Source organism: Phyllostomus discolor, chromosome 4 (assembly GCF_004126475.2).
Source record: "Phyllostomus discolor isolate MPI-MPIP mPhyDis1 chromosome 4, mPhyDis1.pri.v3, whole genome shotgun sequence".
Classification (NCBI taxonomy): domain Eukaryota; kingdom Metazoa; phylum Chordata; class Mammalia; order Chiroptera; family Phyllostomidae; genus Phyllostomus; species Phyllostomus discolor.
Genome location: NC_040906.2, coordinates 99,422,058 through 99,445,982, shown reverse-complemented (window position 1 = coordinate 99,445,982; position 23,925 = coordinate 99,422,058). Strand labels below are relative to the sequence as shown.

The 23,925-nt window shown below is 36.4% G+C and overlaps 2 protein-coding genes and 1 pseudogene across 2 annotated transcripts in view; 2 read left to right on the top strand and 1 right to left on the bottom strand.

Annotated features, from left to right (window-relative positions):
* DARS1 (aspartyl-tRNA synthetase 1) overlaps positions 1-11,596 on the top strand; it is a 65,541-nt gene extending 53,945 nt beyond the window's left edge. Inside the window, 7 exon segments of the mRNA XM_036023676.1 lie at positions 3,033-3,179; positions 4,445-4,466; positions 4,469-4,489; positions 5,781-5,861; positions 7,181-7,292; positions 7,471-7,542; positions 10,020-11,596. Coding sequence (XP_035879569.1) covers positions 3,033-3,179; positions 4,445-4,466; positions 4,469-4,489; positions 5,781-5,861; positions 7,181-7,292; positions 7,471-7,542; positions 10,020-10,111 — 547 coding nt within the window. The 3' untranslated portion in view covers positions 10,112-11,596.
* A 3,867-nt stretch (positions 11,597-15,463) lies between these two features.
* Positions 15,464-20,050, bottom strand: LOC114494889 (annotated as a pseudogene).
* A 127-nt stretch (positions 20,051-20,177) lies between these two features.
* The window catches only part of MCM6 (minichromosome maintenance complex component 6), a 45,196-nt gene continuing 41,448 nt past the window's right edge, over positions 20,178-23,925 (top strand). The window contains exons 1-2 of the mRNA XM_028509426.2: positions 20,178-20,365; positions 23,607-23,753. Coding sequence (XP_028365227.1) covers positions 20,259-20,365; positions 23,607-23,753 — 254 coding nt within the window. The 5' untranslated portion in view covers positions 20,178-20,258. The remainder of the gene's footprint in view (positions 20,366-23,606; positions 23,754-23,925) is intronic.

Here is a 23,925-nt window from a genome sequence, read left to right as displayed (position 1 = left end):
CTAGTTTCTAATCTTTACTGAATCTATGTAAATAAGCCTGTGTCAAGAATGGATACCTCTTAGATCAGTTGATTTTTACTTTGAGTACCCAATAAAGATTAGGAACTAGTACACTGAAGGACTTGCAGCTTATTTGGGCCTGGTGAATTGACACTATTTACAGAAAATTATTAGACATAATCTTGATGTTCAGAAAATTGAATTATGTATAGAAAGTTTTACTTCAGGTATACCCCCTAAACTAGCAAATAATTTCTCCCTTAAAGGTCATTACAAGTTGTTTACTTGTGATGATGTCTTACAGGAAAAAAAAAAGAAAAGAAATGCAAAGCAAGTTAAATAGAATCAAGAGAGTCTTTTTTTTCTTTCTCCATACTGGTGGCTGTATTTCAATATTAAGTAGGCTATACTATATTTAACCTAGTGCTTTGATACCTAACAAAGGATTCTTTGAATTTTTATTTGAAGATCACTGATATAACTACTAATTACTGATATATTTGGATATGCCTCGTTGATATCTAAAAAGTTCAAAATATTATGAATATTACTCTGTTGCAAGGCTAATAAGTGATTTCAAGAACACAAAAATTAATTGTTGATCTTACTAAAATGCTGTTGAATATGTAGCAGTATTTTCCAGGCATTCCCTGCATTGCATTGTACTCTTGATGACCAGTTAATTGTAGATAGCCTTTAAAAAAAACTCGTTCTCTGAAACATTTCAGTGCAGGTTTATTTTAAGCAACTTTTATTCAGATATAATCTGTGGAACAAGTAATATTTTCTTATAAAACAAAAATGTTCTTTGAAACTATAACAAAGTAAAAGCTTTCTTATTTTCTTTCACATTTACAATCAAAAAAGTTCCTGAAACCTATTTATTTTAGGTATGATATTTCTCTATTGGAATATGAAATTTCTACTTTGGTTTTTGTAACAACAGACCAACCATAAATCAAGTCTGGACTTTTTTAGTAACCTGAGGGAGCAACTTGGAAATAAAAGCCTTCTTCTTTCTATATTCTATTAAGTCATTTAGGAATTTTAAGTTTCTGTGTAAATTATAAATTGGGTTACCTGGCTTGTGTTGTTCTCTTTGATGTTTTTCGTTAAAATTTTCTCTAATAGAAGAATAATATTCAAATAGATGTGAAGGTATCGATAACCTTTGTATTACCACTGAAAAACATGATGGGAGTTAATATCGAAAGCAAAGAAACAATGGTAAAAATCAGTTATTGGGGTCTTCTCAACTCTTCTTACATCAGGATTTGAATAAATCAATAGCTAAGCTTCATTGATCCGTGAAAGTCTTTAAGTCTAATCAGGAAGTGGTAGTGTTTCTTCTTTGTTTTTAAGACTTATTTATTTCCAGGGAGAGGGAAAGAGAAAGAAAAGGAGAGAAACACTGATGGCTTCCCTCTCACACATCCCTAGCTGGGGACCTGGCCCACAGTCCAGGCATGTGCCCTGACTGGAATTGAACCAGTGACCTTTTGGTTCCCAGGCCAGTGCTTAATCCACTGAGCCACACCAGCCAGGGCTGGAAGTGATAGTGTTTTAATTTCTACTCTTTTCAAAGTATGTTTTCATGTAAATATACTTTTTTCAATTTTATTAATTCTGGAAAATTTCAAAACACAAAAGTAGGGAGGTTAGCCTAATAACACCCATGCATTCATCACCCAGTTCAACCATTGCCAGCCCATGGCCAGTTTTGTTTTACCCATTCCTCCTACCGCCTTTTATTTTGAAGCAAATTCCAGCTATCATTTCATCCATAAATACTTTAGCAAAAATATATTTTGTAATCTTAATAAAATATTATCCTCCATAGCAGCAATTCGGTGCATTAAACATTTGTCTTATGCCTACTGTTTAGAAGATAGACACTATACTGTAGTGGTTATTAAAATGGGAAATTGGCACTCTCCTAAATAAATTTACACTGTGCTGGGCACAGGGAAAGATAGGACAGGTATTCTGTAATTTGGTCTTCCTTGATGGTAACAAGTGTTGAAAGGATTTAAAAGTCAAAATTTTAATGTCTCATAAAATAGGTATTTTATGTTTCTAACAATGTTAGCTGACATGAGTTATAAAGAAAGCTTTATTCCTTTAATACCACCATCGTGACAACATAACTCTGAAAAGTGATATTAAATATCTTAAGTGATTAAGTTTTTGGTAACACTTGCTTGATACATACACTGATTCAAAGGTGATTTTATGTGACACAGAAGGTGCTCAGTACCTACCAGACATTTTTTCTTAGCTGTTGCTATTACTACAGAAGAGGCTAAAAGTCCCCCGGTAGCTTCTGTACTGAGGCTGATTTTACACAAAGAGCTTTTCTCTAAAAGCATTTCTTTTTGGCTACCTCTGTATTCCAAAATTGTTATCAGTGGAATGCGTGAAACTAATAGTATGTATAGGCTCTTGGGTCCCTGCCAGCTGGCCCCTTAGGAACAGACTCTCTGGATAGCTAAGGGGTCTGTGGGGCTGAGTGATTCAGTTGGACAGGTAATTAGCTAACCATAGAGCTTCCAGCCCTGAACTTCTGAGGTTGTCTTTTCCTCATCATCACACAGAGTGACTCCTGTGAAATGTTTAAAATGTTCTTTGTTAAAAGAAAAAAAAAGTTTATCAAATGTGTAGAAGAGTAAAAACTGTATGCTTATTTCACCAGTATTAGTAAAAAGTAATTTTTTTAAAGGTATTGCCACAGTGACCTCTTTTTGGGGGGGGGGGGGTATTTTTTTAAGGTTTTATTTACTTTTAGAGCAAGGGGATGAGAGGGAGAGAAATATGCAAGAGAAAATGATTGGTTGCCTCTCGCACGCCCCCTACTGGGAACCTGGCCCACAGCCCAGGCATGTGCCCTGATGGAACTGCACCAGCAACCTTTCATTCACAGGCCTGCCCTCAATCCACTGAGCCACACCAGCCAGGGCCACAGTGACCTCTTGTGGGGAAAGAAAACATTTATCTCACACATTTTTATTAACTCTAAATCATTATTCCCATAGGTTTCAAACTGAAATTCAGACAGTGAATAAACAATTCCCATGTGAGCCATTCAAATTTTTGGAGCCAACTTTAAGACTAGAGTATTGTGAAGCATTGGCTATGCTTAGGGAAGCTGGAATTGAAATGGGAGATGAAGAAGATCTGAGGTTTGTCTTTGTGATTTTTAAAACTTTAGTGGCTAGGTTTATGCAAAAATTAATATATTAATGAATGGTAATTTTTTACCCAGCTGATAACTTCAGTTTTATTAACTTTTGGGCATATAGTATAATGCTATTTTATTTAATGTATGATCTGAAATAATGATTTAATACGGTTTGTCTATACTTCAATAAACACTATTTTAGTACCTTCCCAAGTTTGTAATACTTTGAAGAATATAGAGACTTTGCCTATGAGTTTTGTCATCTAATATGTTACCTGTGTTCCTCATCAGTGGTTGTTAGAGAAGATGGACAGCAGTCTAAATCATCCCCACACAGGATTAGGGCGTACAGCTGTTAAGGGCTCCAAAAGTTTATGAAAATCACTATTCTCTATTTGACATACAGTATTATATTATCTAAATTCAGATCATACAACTTACAATTTTAAAACAAATTATGTTTTGAAATTATGTTTTATGAAATTACTATCTACTTATGTTTTATTTGGGCGTTCTTAAGTTAAAATACTTAAGGTATCACAACACAGCATGGATGTAAGAGGGAAAGGGGTGATTATTGTTATTTTTAGGGCTTTTTAGAAAACATTTCATTCAAAACCCTTTGTTTTTATATAACAAATATGTCTATATGTATGGTTCTAAGCATCCCCTACATTGCTAGATGACATCTTAAGGCAAACCATACATTCTATAATTACTTTAAGTTAGATAATATTTTGTAGTATTTTGCAAATTGTTTTTAAATAGAGCAGGTGCTAAAGTATCAAATTCTTGGCTATAGAAATTTAACTGGTTTATATAAATACTATTATATTTTTAAAACTTAGAAATACTGATTTTTTTTGTTTTATAAACCTTTGATAAAGAATAACAAAAAGGAGAGACCATTTTGAAGTGGAACTATTTAATGGCAAAAATAGCCTATGTTGGTATAGTGAACTTTTATTATATGTTATTGAAGAGAATTATTTCATGTGTGCTATTTCTGAATCAGTGAATTGCTAAATTCTGTTTATGGTTTTATTTAAATGTTACTGAGCAGTACCTACTAAATGCTAAGTCTTATAAGTAGTTTCCAGTAGTAGTTGCATTTTTAAAAACAATCAGGATAGACAACTGTGTATTTTGGCTGAATTTTTTATCCATTAGTAACTTTGAGTATAAAAAGTACATTATTAACACTTAAGAGCTAATCAAGTACCTGATTTCATGTTGTTTTGGGGGTATTTGTTGTTTTTTTTTCAGTACGCCAAATGAAAAAACTGTTGGGGTCGTTTGGTGAAGGAAAAGGTAGGACTCTTGTACATACTGGATTTCCTTTTCTAAATCTGAAAAGTATCCTGTACTAAAGAACAGTTGCATAAGGGACTAATTTTCCTAGAATAATATGATTCCAGAATAAAGACCAAAAGGGACAATTTTTTTTAAATCTTGGGAAAATGAAAAATACTCCAGTAGGCTTTGCCCATTTTGATTAACTTAGTATTCCATTTTTGTACTCAGTTGTGTACTGAGGTATCTCTAAAAGTGTTATCTTTGTCAGATTGTCAGATGAGTTAGAAGGGACCTTAAGATGAGGAAGAATGAATTTCCTTTCTGCCTCTTGTTTGAAAGCTACTTTCCTATCTCATTTTCTAGAACTCCAAAGAAGATAAAAGCTAAACTTAGTGTGGTGTTAAAAGAAATTAAGGGAATTGGTGATGAAATAAAAACAGTCCTTAACATACCTGCTGATGGCACTCTGTCTGTTAAACCAACTGGGGAACTATTTCTGAAACTGCAGTTTTGAGTTCATAACTTTAAAATGCTATTTCAGCAGAGCCAGTTTTAGTTTGTTGGCTTTGTTGACATTTCCTCTACACTCCAGTTTTAGCAAAAACGTTTAACGTCAAAGCAGTTGAAATGTTACTGGTTCTTTAATTAGTATCTAAGTCATATAGTAAGTATTCTAACAATTGTCATAATTTCATGTGTTATTTATCTCCATTATAGCTTTCATTTGAAGAAAACTACCAAATTTCTTTTAGATATCTAAACTAATAATGTTAATTATTGGGAAGATAATCAGTGTTTTTTTAAGATGAATATTATAAAGGCGTCAGTTTTTCCTAAAATAATTTAGATTTTAAATTTTCATTACTCTTTGTATACAACCCAGAGATATTGGGATAATTCAACATAAACATCTATAAAATGCATCTGAAGGACTAAACGAGCTAGAATAGAAAAGCAAAGGAAAAAATGGAAATCAGAGAAACTTATTGCAGCATAATTTTTGGTGGGAGAGAAATTGGAGATTACATGTCCCCCCCAAAAAGAAAAATGAACATTTACACTATGATTGAATAGTCAGCAGCTCCTAAAAATTAAATATTGGACGAATTTATAACATTATGGCAATAATACTGTAGGCTACAGATACTACTTGAAAAAAACAATACTGTGTATATAGTTCAATTACACTCATTTTGAAGCACAAAACTTATGTATAAAAAAAGGACAGTTAATTACCAAAACGTTAGCCTTCTTTTACTTACATTAAACTTTTAATAAATCTTTTAATTGTATTATCTTCTTACAGTATGATACAGATTTTTATATTCTTGATAAATATCCATTGGCTGTAAGACCTTTCTATACCATGCCTGACCCAAGAGATTCTGTAAGTAATTTGATTTTAAATAGCCTTCTTTGGGAAAAAAGAAAACTTTATTGTCACTATTGTCAAATTGTACAATGGGAATAATGGTTTTCACTAGTAATTTGCAGTTTCAGTGTTCATGTTGCTATATGTATTACTACTAGTTTCTGTCAGCTATGGTGAATATTCTAGCAAATTAGCTCCAAAAATCTACATTAAAAATCATTTTCATGTCATATTTTGAAGATTCATAAGACAGAAACAACATGTGCATTTATAGTATTACTAGATTTGCAGACATTAGCAGAATCCAATTTGGTCCAGGGAGAAAGTTTGTCCAGCTTCTATGTAATCCTCCACCATCTGGGATCCCTCCTTCTACATGAGCAAAGTCTGTTATTGACCTTGAACTAAGAATTCACATTCTGTCCTGGGAGTTAATCCAAATAATGTCTTGTGGCCTTTTACTATTTTCCCATTGCAGTGGTTCCCAAACCTTAGTGTGCATCATCAGAATCCCTTGGAGGGCTTTTTAAAACACAGATTTCTGGTCTCTATCACCAGACTTTCGGATTAGTTGGTTTGGGTAGGGCTTAATAATTTGCATTTCTAACAAGTTCCTGGTAATATTGAAGCTCCTGATCCAGGAATCACATTTTGAGAACTGTTTTTTTGAAAGACAGGGAAAGTAAGTTCCCTGATAGGGAATAGGTTGAGTTGTGGTAAATTGATATTTAACTTGCTTTCCTTAAAATAAAATAAGAAATTTTAATTGATAATTTGAAGTTCCAAAAGTGACCCACTTAAAAATATTTCTACTGGCCTTGGCTGGTTTGGCTCAGCGGATTGAAGGCTGGCTTGTGAACCAAAGGGTCTCTCCAGTTGATTTCAGTCAGAGCACATGCCTGGGTTTTGGGCCAGGTCCCCAGTAGGGGGCGCTCCAAAAGCAACCACACATTGATGTTTCTCTTTCTCCTTCCCTTCCCCTCCCTCTAAAAATAAATAAATAAAATCTTTTAAAATATATATTTCTATTGATAAAATGAAATAAGAATTATACTACTTATAAGTTAGGTATGGTGCTCTGATTTGATATTGGAAGTTGTGGGAGAATCTGATAAAATCTGATAGAGTCAAGGAAGAAGTTATTATTCAACCCTCACTAATTTAATCCTGTTTTAGAGAAACCAGTTATGTTCATCATTAGAGCCAAGTACATCATTAATTGTAGGGAGAAAAATGAACTTACTCTTCATGTAACAGGCTTTTTTCCCACAAGTGCACTGGAAATAGAATGATAGCTACTTGAAAAGTGATGTTTTTAGTTTTCTTCCCTACAGAAACAGTCCAACTCTTATGACATGTTCATGAGAGGAGAAGAAATACTGTCAGGAGCTCAAAGAATACACGATCCTCAGCTGCTAACGGAGAGAGCCTTACATCATGGAATTGGTAAACAACTTAAATATATTTAGGAGAATAATGAATATTCTGAAGATAACATATTTAAAACCCTGTAAAGACTCCTTAGAGAGTCATTTGTTTTACTCTTCACTTAACAGTAGTTGCTTTTATACCTTTTTAAAGCTAAATAAGATGATAAAAATTATGTTTGGGTTTTTTTCCATAGATTTGGAGAAGATTAAGGCATACATTGATTCCTTCCGCTTTGGAGCCCCTCCTCATGCTGGTGGAGGCATTGGTAATACTCCTTTAATATTATGACAATAATATTTCCAACCCAGATTTCATTTGGCAAAGTGTTTATTCAGTTCTAACTAAATTTCTTCAGCATTAAACTACAGAAAGTAAATTTTGTATATTGTTATTGCTTACAAATAAGTCCATGAATGCTAATTGTAATACAAATTTGAATTACATGAATTTTTAAAGTGAATTATAACTAAATGAAAATTTGATTTCCAAAGAACAAAATGAACAGCTAAAATACTGTAATAAATTTCTGGTCCTCCTTTTTATCTTAATAGTTTAAAAGCAAACTAACTGTCTTATAAATTCAATGTCCTGTTTTCTTTCCACATCTGTAAGTTCATTCAGATTAGTCCAAATTTAAAGCTGTCCCTCGAGTTTGCTGCTGTTTTTGTTGAATGTAACATTTCATTGATTTTTAGGACCACTTGTAGAGTATATGTAATCTGTTGCTCTGTTAGTTAAAATGAGTAAATGTTTAACTCGGTTTTTGGATGTCCATATCAAAGACAAATTCCAAATTTATAGTTTTGTTGAATTTTGTTTGTTTGGGAGAGTATTGGTGAATAGGTAATATACTTAGAAAAAACTTCAAATTAAAAGGGTATAGAGGAATGTGCATTTACCTCCCTATGCAAAGCCTTTTTATATGCAAAAATATACACACTTTTTAAAATACCGTTTTTGTACAGATTTGTAGCATACTATATAAACCTTTCAGTACCTTGCATTTTTCACTTAACTATATTTCATAACTTGTTCTTATCAAGAGCTCAAGAGCTTTTTCATTCTTTATCACTGCATAGACTCCATTGAAAGGGTACACCATAACCTTGTTGACTAGCTTCTTATTGATGGACCTGGAGGTTGTTACCAACCCTTTGTTACTACAAACAAAGCTATATTGAATATATAGTTTAAGGTTTAATGAGATGTTATGACTATTTTCTCTTAAGAGTATTCAGTAATTTTCGTTTTGTATAACATTACAAACTTTTGTGACTGATTGATGATCTAAATTTTAATCTTATTCATAAAAGAGTGATATGGACCCTGGCTCGTGGGATCCGCCACATTGTGGATGGGGGAGAGCCATTTACATGGACTACTAAGTCCTGTGGAGGGAAAGGGCGAGAGGCTTCACTCTCAAGGGGAGCAAAAAGCCACGGCCTCCACCATGACAGGCCTTTATTTCTTTTTCTGCACACATTACATTTTGGTCCTCATTTACTATGCACAGGTTGGCTTTAGGTGGTTACCTTTTATAGAAAACAAAGGAGCCAATGCTGCTAATCACATCACAGAAGAAGGATATTTGCAAATGAAAGGGAAAAGGAATTGAACCAGTTACACTGGTCCTTGGAAGGTTTAGCATGGATTTTAGGAAGTTACTTTGCAGTAAATGTTTGCTGCAAATCAGGGTGAGGGAGTTTTTAGCAAAAGCAAGACTCAAAGTGTCCTAGGTATATTGCAGGCCTGATTCCCCACCAGAGAACCTGTCTGTGGCGTTGGTCCTGTGCATCTCCAAGTGGGAGCTGGGCCCATGCCACGCCCAACGGTCTCCTACGAAAGAGGACATTTAAATGGTTATCAAAATACCACCTTGATTAGTGTTAGTTAAATTACTGTAATACAAGGCTCAAATATGGTATGTCTGTGGACGTTTTTTGGTAAGGTATAGGAATAAAAATGTTAAGTTTCTTATTTATATTTCTGTTTTAGAGTTAAATATATCCTTTAAAATTAAAAGTTATTGTTATGTAAAAATATTCTCTGACCTTGCTTTCTTTGTGTAAAATATTAGTCTCCTACAACTCTAGTGAAATAGGTAAATCAAATTACAGATAAAAAGTTTCATTTGCTAGTTTTACACTTTTTCTTACCTGGTACTTGGTCGTAATTCTTACCAGTAATACAGTATTTAAGTCACATGTCAAAGTCAGTATCTTCTACACTCAAAGCATTTAGTACAATGATGTACTCTAGAGTTTTTTATACTAGGAACCACCGTGTCACATGTTTGTTGAATTACAATGAATTTCTGGTACCTGTATTAATGAACTTCCTTAAACAAGTTTATAATTCTCATCTTATACTGATGACCTGGACTACATAATTAGAATCTAGTTTCATTTGAAAACATACAGGCTCATATTAATACTATGGGATTTTTTTTGTTTGTTCAAATCATAAATTTTGGACATTTACATAGATTTTTGTAGTTCACATTTCACAACCATAACCACTTAAGGATACTGCATTTTGTCCTTTTCACATACAGCATCATCTCTATTTCTGAATCAGACCTAAAACATTCAATTTTAAATAAGCTCAAAATAATAGAAGTCATTTTCTTTCCTAACAAGGAAAAGTATTTTGTTGATCAGTGATATTATGTTGGTAGTTTGCAATAAGTAAGACCCTGAGAGGTTCCAGAAAAGGAATTAATATTTATTTTGTTTTCCCTAGGGTTGGAACGAGTTACTATGCTGTTTTTGGGATTACACAACATTCGTCAGACCTCAATGTTCCCCCGTGATCCTAAACGACTCACTCCTTAAAGAAAGCCATGTTTTATATTTTTTCCAGTAACCTGCAATTGATCAGGCAGTACCTTAGGTACCTTAAAGTATGCAGTAAAATAAATGTCTTTAATCTAAAGTGCCACAATTACTTTTGGATTAATTCAGTATAGGTTACTTTAAAAGAGAAGATTTCTATAACTTTGGAATGCTTCAGTAGGAAATGGTTGAACATTTTAATGAAAAATTCATATGATTGTGTTAAAAATTCATATTGCATTACTAAAATAAATGTTAATAATTTTAAACAGTTAAGATTGTAAATTTTTTTCTTTTCTATATTAACAGTGGCTGCAATGTTAATGTCTTAAATTCTCAATATTTGAGCTTATTTTTTTAAATTCTGATGTTGAGATAAGAGCAATTTTAGAGAAGTATCTGAGATTTTAATGAATGTATAACTGACATACTATGGAAAATTAGGCAGAGGGTATCGATTCGTAAAGGTTGTGCCCAGATACCCTGTAAAGCAGGTGAGAAATACTGGTCAGGAAATATTCATTATAATATTATATTAAGTTCTAAACCTGAATCTCAATAAAATTTCAAAGCTACTTACAGTTGTTTTTGTATAACTTCATGGCAGTCTGATTTGATAACTGGCTCTTGGCTTTTATAGTTTGGGAAAAGGAAAGGTATATAACTGGTTTATGTAAATAGCCTAAAACAAATAAAAACTGATATATTCACAACATATGTTCATACCAAGATATATGTTCAGATGGGTGTAAGGATAGAGCTCTTAAAGCTGAAAGTTTGGATTGCTTAATAGTTTTATTTCACATAAATTAAAAAATTATTGCAGAACTTTCCATTTTTAACTGGTACCAGTATTTATCAAACGTCACGAAAATGCACTCTTATTTTCCCTACCAGAAATAAATTCCTGTGTAAGAATTATAATTAGAAATACTTTCCCTCTAGATTATTAAATATGTTGATGCTGATGTTAATTTTACAGTGAATCATATGGAATAGGCAGGAACAAAACATTGTAATGCAAATGTTTTTCTACAAGTAGGACTTTATTCCTGGACCATAAATGCCTGCTCATTATTCTTGAAAGTTAATTTATCTCATCATCTGGATTATGAGCTCTTTGAAAATAAAGACACAATTGTTATATCTTTTATACCTTAACCAGAGCATTTGAGTATAGTAGGCACCCCAACAGTGTTTAATAAATTTAATCCACACAAGAATAAAATGGACTACTGTTCATCTTTTTCTGTATTGTGTGATCCCCAGGTCCTAAAATAGTATAATGAAATGGCCCTAGAGTTCCTCTTTTCAAGTTCATAGAATTATAGCTTCTTTCAAAATAATTGGTTTGTAAAGTTTTATAGTATCTTTTTTATTTAATTATTTTTGTTATAAAGTATTTCAAACATGCCATTTGGAGCAGAATAAAAAGGATATCCCTGTACTTGATACTCATCTTAATAAAATCTTAACATTGTTGTATTTGCTTGTAATAGTTTCTTCTTTTAGGGGAAAAAAAACTGTGGATACATGTTAGTCTTCCTGTGTGTACCCACCATAATTCTATTTCTTCCTTACCGTAGTGGTAACTACTATATCAATTCAGTATCTTTAAGTATTTGCCATGTTCTTATATTTTAACTAAATTTTATGTTTCTATAAACACTGTCTAATATTGTTTTACAGATTTTTTGATAAGATATATTCTGGGATATTGATTGGAGTTACCTTGAATTTATAGGATAATTTGAAAAGACTTGAGTTTTCCTCTCTTTAAACCTTTAATGAATGAATGTTATATCACTTCATTTTTTATATTTTTTCTTTAATTATAAAATATATTGGTATTCTTTAATTCTTTCAAAGTCATTTTTTAATTTTTAGTTTATGCTAGAATACCTTACAATTTGTTTTCACTGGGAATGGGATTTTTTTCTTTTTTTTTTTAATATAATTTAACAGTTCTTTTTTTTTTTTTTTTTCTTTTTTTTTAAGATTTTATTTTTTTATTTTTTTGGAGGGAAGGGGGGGAGGGAGAGAGAGAGAGAGAGAGAGAGAGAGAGAGAGAGAGAGAGAGACAGAGAGAAGCATCAATGTGCTATTGCTGGGGGTTATGGCCTGCAACCCACGCATGTACCCTGGCTGGGAATCGAACCTGGGACACTTTGGTTCCCAGCCCATGCTCAATCCACTGAGCTATGCCAGCCAGGGCAGAATGGGATTTTTTTCTATTAAATTTTTAAATTGTTAGTAAGACATGAGAACACTGTCAGTTCCCAGTTTTTGTATGTTGCTTTTTTTAGGCAACAACATTCCTGAACTGTTATTAGTTCTAATAGTTTGTGACTGAGTATCTTATATTTTCAAAGTAGACAGATAGATGTGAAGGATACCAGTGTAGTGAAAAGTATGAATTCTGTGCCTAAAAGTATGAATTCAAATCCTGATTTTGCTGCTTACTGGCTGTATTACCTTGAGTAACTTGCTTATCAACTTTCCTCATCTGCATAATCCTATCTCATAGAACTGTTGTGGGGATTAAAAAATGTGAAACACTTAGGAATAATGCCTGTCACATAGAATAGTGTCTGGCAAATAGGAGAGTTTTCTCTCTTCCTAATTCTTATATTTACTTACTCTATTAGGTAAGCCCTCTAGTCACATGTTGAGTAAATCAGTAATGGGGGCATGCTTTTGTTTTTATTTAATTTTTTTAAGTACTTAAATCTCAAGATTAAGTGTGATTTTCTGTAGGTTTTTAATAAATGCCTTCTATCAAATTCAAGAAGATTCTATTTGTTGAGTTTCTGTTATGTATGACTTGAATTTGTCAGTACTTTTTCTGTGCTTGCTACAGTTTTTTTTTTTTTTCAGTTTTAAGTATGGTAGGATACAACAGAAGAAATTTTGGTATTTTTCTGGAAGGTCCCAGAAAGTTCCACAGTATATCTTTATAGTCAGTCCCCATCTCTAATTTTGTCACTATTGTTTTTGCCTTTTCTATAGTTTATATAAATGGAACAGTATAACATAGTCTTTTGTTTAGTATGATGTTTTCGAGATTCATCCATGTTGTTGCATGTGTTAATAATGTATTTCTTTTTATTGATGAGTAAGTAGTATTCCACAGACTAGTAACTCACTTATCCATTCACCAGTTGGGGGACATGTAAGTAATATCAGTTTTTAGCCCAGGGGGAATAATGCTGCTATGAATATGAACATTTGTTTACAAGTCTTTGTATAGACATGTTTTCATTCATATTAAGTAGATTTTTTTGAAAGATTTTATTTATTTATCTTTAGAGAGGGGGAGGGAGGGCAAAAGAGAGGGAGAGAATCCTCAATGTGTGGTTGTCTCTGATATGCCCCCTACTGGGGACCTGGCTTGCATCCCAGGCACGTGCCTAGACTGGGAATTAAACTGGCAACCCACCAGTTCGCAGGCTGGTGCTCAATCCACTGAGCCATACCAGCCAGGGCCATATTAAGTAGTTATTTACAAGTGAAATCTCTAGGTTATATGAGACATGTTATATTGAACTTCATGAGATACTGGCATACTGTTTTCCAAAGTAACTGTACCATTTTGCATTTCCAAAAGCAGTAAATGAGACTTGAAGCTATTTGATCTCACACCAACTCCTAGAAATGTCAGCCTTTTAAATTTTAAATGCTATTGTGTTTTGTTGTATCTCACTGTGATTTTAATGTGCATTCCCCTATTAATGACAGTGAGCATCTTTTCATGTGCTTATTGGCCATAGTTTTTGCTCATTTCTTTTATTGGGTTAGTTGTCTTCTCCTTGAATTATAAGAGCTCTTTACATACTGGAATATGAGCCCTTTGTCAGATGTATATGTTGGCTCCCAGTCTGTGGCTTGCCTATTTTTTTCTTTTGTTTTTTTTTTAACATTTTTTTTATTGTTCAAGTACAATTTTCTGCCTTTTTTCTTCTTTAATCGCACTGCCTTATAAAGAGCAAACATTTTTATAGTTGTGGTTTTTGTGATGTTTAAGAAATTTCTGCTTAACCCAATGTCACAAATATTTTCTGTTATGTTATCTTCTATATTTTTAATAATTTGAGCCCTTATTTAGGTCTATGATCCATTTCAAGTTAATTTTTATTAAATATATCATATATATTAAGTGGCAAGATTATTCCCCCACCCCACATAGATATTTTGTTGATCCAGCACCATTTGTTGAAAAGACTATCCTTTCACTGTTGAATTACCTTGGTACTTTTGTGGAAAAGAGTTGACCATATAAATATGGGGGTGTGTGTGTAATTTTTGGGGGGAGGTAAAGTTTTTTTTCTTTCTTTTTAGAGACCAGTGAAGGGAGAAAGGAGAAAGAGGGAGAGAAACATCAGTGTATGGCTGCCCCTCATGTGCCCCTTATTGGAGACCTGGCCTGCAACCCAGGCATGCTCCCTGATTGGGAATTGAACCTGCAACCCTTTGTTTTGTAGTCTAGCACTCAATCCACTGAGCCACACCAGCCAGGGCTCTTTTTAAATTAATTTATTTACTTTTAGAGAGGAGAAGGGAGGAAGAAAGAGAAACATCAGGCAGTTGCCTCTTGTAGGTGCCCTAACTGGGGACTAAATCACAACCCAACCAGGAAGCCTGTCAAACCGGCAACCTTTCACTTTGTGGGATAACGCTGAACCAACTGAGCCACATTGGTCAGGGCAGTAATGTTATTTTTAACATGTTGCTTTTTTCCTATCTGCTTTTAAAATAAGCAAATTACATACATTGATAGATTATTTGAGCTCTAAAGTAATTATTTTTCTACATTAGTCAAATCGTTCTAGAAGTTTCCAAATTCATTATTCTAGTATTTAATATTCCACCAGACATATCTCTGTACAAATGTTCTTTAAAGCTGTTCTAACAAAGAAGAGTTGATCATGCCTCAATTCATATTAAGGAATTGCTTAATATGACAGAGACAAGTTTCAGGAATTAAATGAGATTAGTTGTCTGCTTTCTTAAATAAAGTAACTTAGAACATGCTTTATGCCCTAACACACTCCTGCATCTGGGCTGTCACTGGATCCAATTTGGCATAGCTAACTTTTCCAGTTTGAAAGAAAACCACTGACTTAACAAACATAGCTTTATTGCTGCTCTGATTGGTTATTAATCATAGCCTCCACATATTCAACTTAGTATTTCCTTCAGAACCAGACCTAATTGAATTTTCCACTTGTGGGAAGCATTAAAATGCTAATTGCAGAATTCTTTTCTATTCTTATTGCTGGCATCAGAATATTTAACAAGGCAAGCAGATATGGTAGGTGTTAAATGTATATACAAATTGGATTTTGAAAATGGCTATGTGACTATCATTTGAAATGCTGAAGGTCTTTTTAGTGTTAGTTGTCTTTTATTAACCCTATTCAATTCCAGTTTATTGAAGCAATGGTTCAGACAGCATTTGCTACAATAATATCTGTCAAAGTGGCTGGGCATAAAAGCTCCAGGACCACATTCATCTGAAGGGCACTCCCAATGAGGGCAACTGATTTTGCCATTCTCATCCACCTTGCAGCATTCAGGACAGTCAGCTTAACCTTCTTTTGTGCTTCTTCCTGGAGGTGGTGCGAGACTTTTCTTAGCACCACCATGAAGTCTCAGTACAAGGTAAAGGGTGGACTCCTTTTGAATGGTGTAGTTAGACAAAGTACGTCTATCTTCCAGCTTGCCAACAAAGATCAGTCTTTGCTGATCAGGAGGAATTCCTTCATCTTGGATCTTGGCCTTTACATTTTCTACTGTATCCAAGGGTGCCATCTCGAGAGTGATGGTCTTCCCTGTCAAGGGTTTTCACAAAAATCTACGTCGTGGTGGTGGTTCCACCTCAGATGATGGGTCAGAAAAACTGAAATGCTGAAGGTTTTGTTACTTATTTTAAGGTGATGGGAAAGTAAAACATTTCTTGAATGTTTTTAAAGAAACCTATCATAGAAGAGCATACTAAAAGATCAGTTCACTGGAATTCCTTACCTTTTGCCCTGAAGTTTCTACTGCACTACTTAAAAAATGCATTGTGGGTTAAACAGAGATTTCCTCCGTAACATTTTTACAGCTGTCCCACTTTTTATAAGACATTCAAAAAGTATAATAATATCCTACTTTATTTTACTTTCCAAGTCTAGAATACATGGAAATAATAACTACAAAACAGAATGCTGCTCTGACCTATCTACATGGAATGCTATCAGGTTTGAGTGGTGCCTAGAACAGGAAAGGGCACTTAAACAGGTCCAAATTGTGGTTCAAGCAGCAGAACCCACAATTTTAGTGGTCTCAGTGGTAGGAAAAGGTACCATGTGGAGTTTATAGGGGGCCCCAATAGGAGAAACAACATAGACCCCTGGAGCAAGGTTATGCCATCTGCATGAGAGAACTATTCACCATTCAGTAAACAGCCCCTAGCTTGCTACAAGTTTGTGGTGGAGATAGAGCACCTGACTATAAGATATCAAGTGAACATGTGGCCAGACCTTCCCATTATGTTTTGAGTTCTATCAGATCCACCAAAGAGTACCCTACCCACTTTATAGCAAAGCAGTAGACACAATATTATGGGATCTATTAATTGAGGCGTCCAGCCGCTGTTTAAAAATATATGATTTTCTAGGCCTGGTCATAGGCGATTACAAAGGCATTACTTGGCAGGCATCACAGAGAAAAGCTGCCCTCCCCACACCAGAGTTGGTACACAGCCAATGCACTGCAATCTCTGAAGAGAGGTGAAGTCAAGCACTCAGACTCCTTTGACTGTCTTCATACCTTTGCATTCATTCATTCATTCATAGGTTTCCTTATCTGAGGCTTTGAGCAGAAATCTTCAGGTACCTCTGGTGAGACCTGCTTATTGAAGAGAGGAGTGGGAAATCTTGAAGATGCTTTTCCCCCACTTCAACTTAGTACCCAGTACTCATCCACTCTTAGCCATTCCCTCTTCAGGATCCATAAAACTGCCAGAGCTTTTTTTTTTTTTTTTTTTTTTTTTTTGAGGTTTTCTCACCAGTCACATCCACCACTGTCATTCCATGAGGGGAAAAAGAAGAGGAATCTTTCCCTGGTTTTAGCCGCTAGCATATCCATTGCAGTAAGTGATTAAAGACTTAACTCTCATTTTGGCCTTGTTAATGAGCTACTTGGCTAGTTGATAACAGTTCCTTCCAAATTCAGCTGAGCTCCTGACACTAATCCTATTATGTAGGGTCACCCAGAAGCTTCAAGCCTTATATAGAGGGAACTTTCAAGGATCAACCAAAATGCCAGTGTGGAGATACTGTGCATGGAGGGTATATGACCTAACCAGGACATGGTATATACCTTAAATCAACAACCACTGTAAGGTGCATGGTGTCCACTAGGTAGAATACAAGGGTCCAGGATACAAAAGGTGGGCAGAGTGGCCCTGCTTGCCATCTATTCTAGTGATCCACTTGGGAAATTTGTGCTCCCTTCCCTATAGCTTGAGATTCTAGATCTAGAGATCCTGGCTCCCAGAGAGTTACCACTTCCACTGGAGACACAATAGAACACCATAAACTTGAAACTATAGCTGTTGCTCTGCTATTTTATGGTCCTCATGCCAGAAATTAGGAGACAAGGAAGTCATGATATTGACAGGTTTAATTGACCTGATCAGGAGGAGGGAGGGCAGCTGTTATACAGTTGGGGTGGGGGAAAATATTTGACACCAGATAATCCATTAGGGCTTCTTTCATACAAACACTCACCAATTTTAGCCATGGCCTGAGAAAGGTATAGTGACTAAAGGCTCAGGCCCCTCAGGAATAAAGGTCTGTGTTTCCCCACCAGGTAAACCACCTAAACCAGCAAAGGTGCTGGCTAGGAGGAGAACCTAGAGTGGATGGGAGTCATAATGAGTGTCTCTTGTAGATTCGTGATCAGCTCCAGTATCAAGGGCTATAATTAATCCTAACGTTCCTCTTATAATTATGTTTCTCTATGAAAAGAGCCAACTGGGATCCAGAGGTGCTATACCCAGATGCAGTGGAGTTACTATACAAAGGAAGTGGATTTGAAATGTGCAAGGGTGAGTTGTGGTGGATGCTGTTATGTGCCACCCTGATACCCTATTCAGGACTTCATTCCCCACCAGCTGCTAAAGAGTGTTGGCTATTGAAGGCTTATAGCCATATCCCCATCTGGGAATTGCTTTTGACCAAAATAAGCTGCTTCACCTAAAGTTGCACTTCTTCCCCAAGGGCAGCCTGCATCCAATAACTCATTGATGCAGGAGTCAAAGGCCCAGTCCCTATGCCTTTATTTGTGATAACTTTATGGGATCATCTGACCTCCTGAGCTACCTGTAGGATTGGCTTAAGTCTTCCATGCAACCACATTGCAGCTCAACTTCTCCCTCTATCCAGTCATGCAAAAGAAACCATTAACCAAATAAAAAGAGAATTCACTGAATGGGAGAACAGATTTGCCAATAACACATCTGATAAGGGGTTAATTTCCAAAATACATAAAACTTACACAACTCAACACCAGGAACACAACCCAATTAAAAAATGGGCAAAGGGCCTAAACAGGCACTTCTTGAAAGAGAAGGTACAGACTGGCCAACAGACGCATAAAAATATGCTCAGCATAACTAATCATTAGAGAAATGCAAATTAAAACCACAGTAAGATATTATCTCCCACCTGTGGGAATGTCTACCGTCAATAAATGAACAAACAACAAGTGCTGGTGAGGATGTGGAGAAAGAATACTTTTGCACTGTTGGTGGGAATGAAGATTGGTGCAGCCACTGTGAAAAGCAGTATGGAGATACCTCAAAAAATTAAAAATGGATCTGCCTTTTGACCCAGTGATCCCACTTCTGGGAATATATCAAACACTATTTGAAAGAATATATGCACCCCTATGTTCATTGCAGCGTTATGCACAACTGCCAAGATCTGGAAACAGCCCAAGTGCCCATTAGTACATGAGTGGACTAAAAAAAGCTGTGGTACATTTACACAATAAAACACTACTCGGCTGTTTAGAAAAGGAAACCTTACCTTTTGTAACAGCATGGATAGACCTGGAGAGTATTATGCTAAGTGAAATCTGTCAGAGAAAGACAAATACCATATAATCTCACTTCTATGTGGAATCTAGTGAATAAAACTGACAAAATAGAGGCATGGATAAATGGAACAGACTGACAACTGGGGAGTTGGGATGAAAAAATGTGAAAGGATTAACCAAAGAACATGTATACATAACACAGGCACAGACAACTGTGTGGTGATAGCCAGAGGGAAAGGGGGTGGGAGGAAAGGGCAATAGAAAGGAAGGGGAAATGGAGATGGAAAGAGACTTTGTTTGAGGGGAAGGGCACAGGATGCAGTGTGCAGATGTTTTATTTTCTTGTACACTTGAAAACTATGGTTCTGTGAACCAATCTCACCCAAATTCCATTTTTAAAAGATGCCAAAACACACGAATTAAAATGATAATGAATACAATCATCAAAAAATGTTTTTAATTGAAAAAAAATCAAGTGTTAAATATTCCGCTGATTTTCCCCGGTCAACAGTATCAGAACAACTTTGTCAACTCCTCCCTCCCCCATCTCCAGTACTGTATAAACTTCGGTATTGGCTCTCTGAGTTTTACCGGCTGGTTTAGTTTATTTCCTCTAGTTAGACGGCTCAAGCAGGAAATCAAAATTTTACTCATTTTTCTCTTCCTGGAGCCTTACCCTTCTGTTCATTTAATGTAAGTGGAATGACTTAAAGAATATTTGAAAAAACACCCAGAGACCCGACCTTGTTCCAGAAGCCAAACTCCACAGGACCCGATCACACTGCGCAGGCGCAAAGGCAGAAGCTGGTTTTTCTCTGGGTCTTTGCATTTGGCGCGAAATCCCCGCTCCATGGGCGGGGCGAATGAGAAGCGTCGCTCATTGGGCGGGCTTGGCGCGAAATACCCTATCTCTTGCCCCTGGATTGGCTTCGGCTGCCCCAGGACGAGGAGGAGGCGGGGCTGAGGACGCTGCAGCGGCCCGCGGAAAGCGGCGGCGTCTGGGTAAAGCAACTCGTGCTGATCGAGTGTGACTTTGGTTCCAACTCAGCGCTAGGCAGCGATGGACCTCGCGGCGACAGCGGAACCAGGCGCCGGTAGCCAGCACCTAGAAGTCCGCGATGAGGTGGCAGAGAAGTGCCAAAAACTCTTCCTGGACTTCTTGGAGGAGTAAGTCCCTTCCTTGCGGAACTTCGCGAGCCGCCCCTCCCCACTTCCGGAGCCCGGGAAGCGTGGGGCCGGCGCGTATTGGGGAACCGAGGGGTCTCACGTCTTGTTGAGCGGCCCGCGCCCCGCTTGGAGTTTAACCGGGCCGCCGCGAGGCGCCTGAGATGAGCTGGCTGGCTTCCAAGGTTGAAATCCATGGCGAGCCCTTCCTTAAACTCTTATTTAGCCCAGTGCCCCAGGCTGCGAGCTTTACTCCCGTCATTTATCTTCACAACCTGATTATTTGTGCAAAGACTTAGGCGCGGGGAGGGTCAGTAATTTGTCCCGCTAGATCACAACGTTGGCAGGTTTGAGCAGGAGGCCGAGCAGACATTGGAATCCTGGCAGAGGCCTGATGGGACCAGACAGCCAGGACCCTGGTGTTGGGGGCACCGAGGGCCCTGGTAACCCTAGGAGTCTGTGGAGATGAAAGCACTAGAGTGGATCCTCTGGTTTAAGGTGCTCGGGTGCGCCCAGCCCGGCCTGAAAGGAGCCGTATGGGCTCCCGCCATCACTTCCTTTCCTTCCAACCTCCACCCCACCCCACCCCCGCGCCCAATTTGTTTTGTTTTTTTTTTTTCTTAGTTGCCTTCTGAGCTCTTGGTCTCTCTTAACCCACCCTCCCCCCGGCTTTCCACCACTGCCACCAGTTGCTGTTCTTATAGATGGTGTAGATACTCACTTTTAGGGGATGGACTCTGCTGCCTCGAAGTGTAAACATTTTGAAATGTGCTATGAAATTTTTTGTTGTTGTTATGGTAAAATATACATAGCATAAAATTCACCACTTTAACCTTTTGTAAGCATAGAGTCCAGTGACATTTTCCTTGTTATTTGTGCAACCATCATCACTATCTCCAGAACTCTGCCTTTTCCCAAAGTCAAACTCTACACCTATTAAACAATAACTACCCTTTCCCCCCACCCTCAGGACTAGGCAACCTCCATTATCCTTTCTGCCTATAAATCTACCTCATATACTTGGAGTCATACAGCATTTGTCCTTTTGTGACCAGTTTATTTCACCCAGCATAATGTCTTCAAGGTTCATCCATGTTATAGCATGTGCCAGGATTTCCTTTTTAAAGCTGAATAGTATTCCATTGCATGTATATACCACATTTTGTGTGTTCATTCGTCTGTCCATGGACACTTGGGTTGTTTCTACACTTTCACATTTGTGAGTAACTCTGCTGTCGTATGAAATTCCAATGTACTTAAAAAATCATAATTTTATTTCGATTTCTCTACCTTTGGCAATGACTCATACCTCCTTTGTAAAACTATAAACCTTTCAGGCAACACCAGTCCTTTCTTTACGTTCCCAGGTCACCATTTTCCATTATAGCTGGTAATGGAACTTCTTGTCTCTTTACCTGTCCACCACTTCATCTTCAATGTAAATTCCATCCTTGCCACCACACCATAGTACAAAGGTACTCAATTCATGTTTCATTTCAACAAATAATCACCTTTACAACTTTGCAGGTACCATACACCTGGATGCTGGGGGTGATAATGATGTATTTCACTGGGGGAGAAAATGTTACTCCCTTTCAAAATACAGTCAAACTTCAGTGCTCAAAAAATGCGGTTTTGACCAAGTCATTCACGAAAAAATGTCACAGTTGTCTTAACAAAACTTACGGTCTTAATTTTCTATTTGACAGCCCTTTCATGCTGATACCTGTATGATCAGTCACCTATCTCTCAGGTAACAAAGGAGATTTGGTTTTTGAACAAATTGCTACTTGAAAAGTTTTCTAGAACAAATTAAGCTTGAGAAGTGAGGTTCTACTGTACCAACTTTGATTTGCCATTGCATATGGAAAATGTCCAGGCTCTTCACAGCTCCTCTTTTCAGTTTCTTCCACAACCAGTGCGTTATCCACACTTCTCCCATTGCTTGTTTTTCTTTCCAATGATAAGTCTCAAGGCCAAATTCCAGGGTTTTTATATGTATATAGCCTATACAGATGTTAGATTGAATTAATAGTCTACCCTATTACTTTTTTGTACTTTCTCCTTCCCCCTCCTTTTTGAAAATTTTATTGTAGCAGAAACACTTTTGAGATATACCCTCTTAACAAATTTTTAACTGTACAATAGCTTGTTGATGTAGGTACAATACAATGTTGTTAGAACTTACTCATTTTGCTTGACCAACACTTTACACCTAGGTTAGCATTTTCCCCTTCCTTCAGCCCCTGGCAACCACCATTCCACTTTTTTGATTATGAATTTGACTATTTTAGATACCTCATAAGTAGAATCATGCGATATCTGTCTTTGTGTGGTTGCCTTGTTTCACTTAGAGTAAATGTCCTAAAGGTTCCTCCATACTGACACATATTGCAGAATTTCCTTTTTTAAGGGTGGGTAGCATTTCATTGCATGTATATACTACATTTTCTTGAATCATTTGTGTTGGACTGTAAGTTATCTTGTACCTCTCTGTAGCAGGGGTGTCTCCTATGAGAGTGTCAGCCCTAGGGCAGGAACAACACTGTCACTTCATCTGCAGCTTCTGGCATAGAGCTTTGCAGATAGATGTTGTTCAGTTAATATTGGAGTTAGAACATGCTATATTTGAAGAGGAATTGATTTTGCTTCAAAACTAATTTTCGTATGTTAAAAAACAAGCAAATGTATTTGTATGATACTCCTTTTAGGAGAAAAACACTAGCTTTATTTTGTGTGTGTGTGTATTTTTTTTCTGGTTCTTAAACAAACAACTCATCTGTCAGTTTTCCCTACAGAAATTGAATCTTTAGATTTTGACCTGAATTTCTTGATTTAACAGTTCCCAATTTTAGTGATACATAGCAATAATAAACTGGTAGTTAGCATTGTTGATTAGAAAATATTAAATGAAGAATTCAGGTTAAAATCTGAACACCCAGTGTTTCTATGTTCAGGGCTCTGCGTAAAACGTTTCACTGGTATTCTCTCATTTAATCTTCATAATAATCTTATAAAATACAGTGATGTCCTGATTTGTTTTGTTCCATTTTCTTGTAATTTTTTAAAGGGAAGGGACAGGTTTAGAGAGGGTAAGTAAGTAACTTGCCCCAACTTACACAACTACTAAAATAGGTCTGTCTAACTTCAAGCTGATGATGTTTAACCAATACACCTAATTACCAGGCGGGTTTTTCTTTTTACTGCCTAATTATTTCTTAATCTGACTTTCATATATCTGCAGATTCCAGAACAGTGATGGAGAAACTAAGTACTTGCAGTTAGCAGAGGAGCTAATTCGTCCTGAGAGAAACACATTGGTTGTGAGTTTTGTGGACCTGGAGCAATTTAACCAGCAACTTTCCACCACAATTCAGGAGGAGTTCTATAGGTATGGTATGGTATATTAATAATCTTTACTTTAAGTAGGCATGGAGCCTGGGAGGCCACTGTTTTTGGACTGGAAGTGTTCATTTGTGAGGCAGAATGGCAGCTGTCACAGGCCCTTTGATACAGCCAGTGGTCATTTTAGTATTTCTGTGAACTAATTTAGGCCTTTCTAG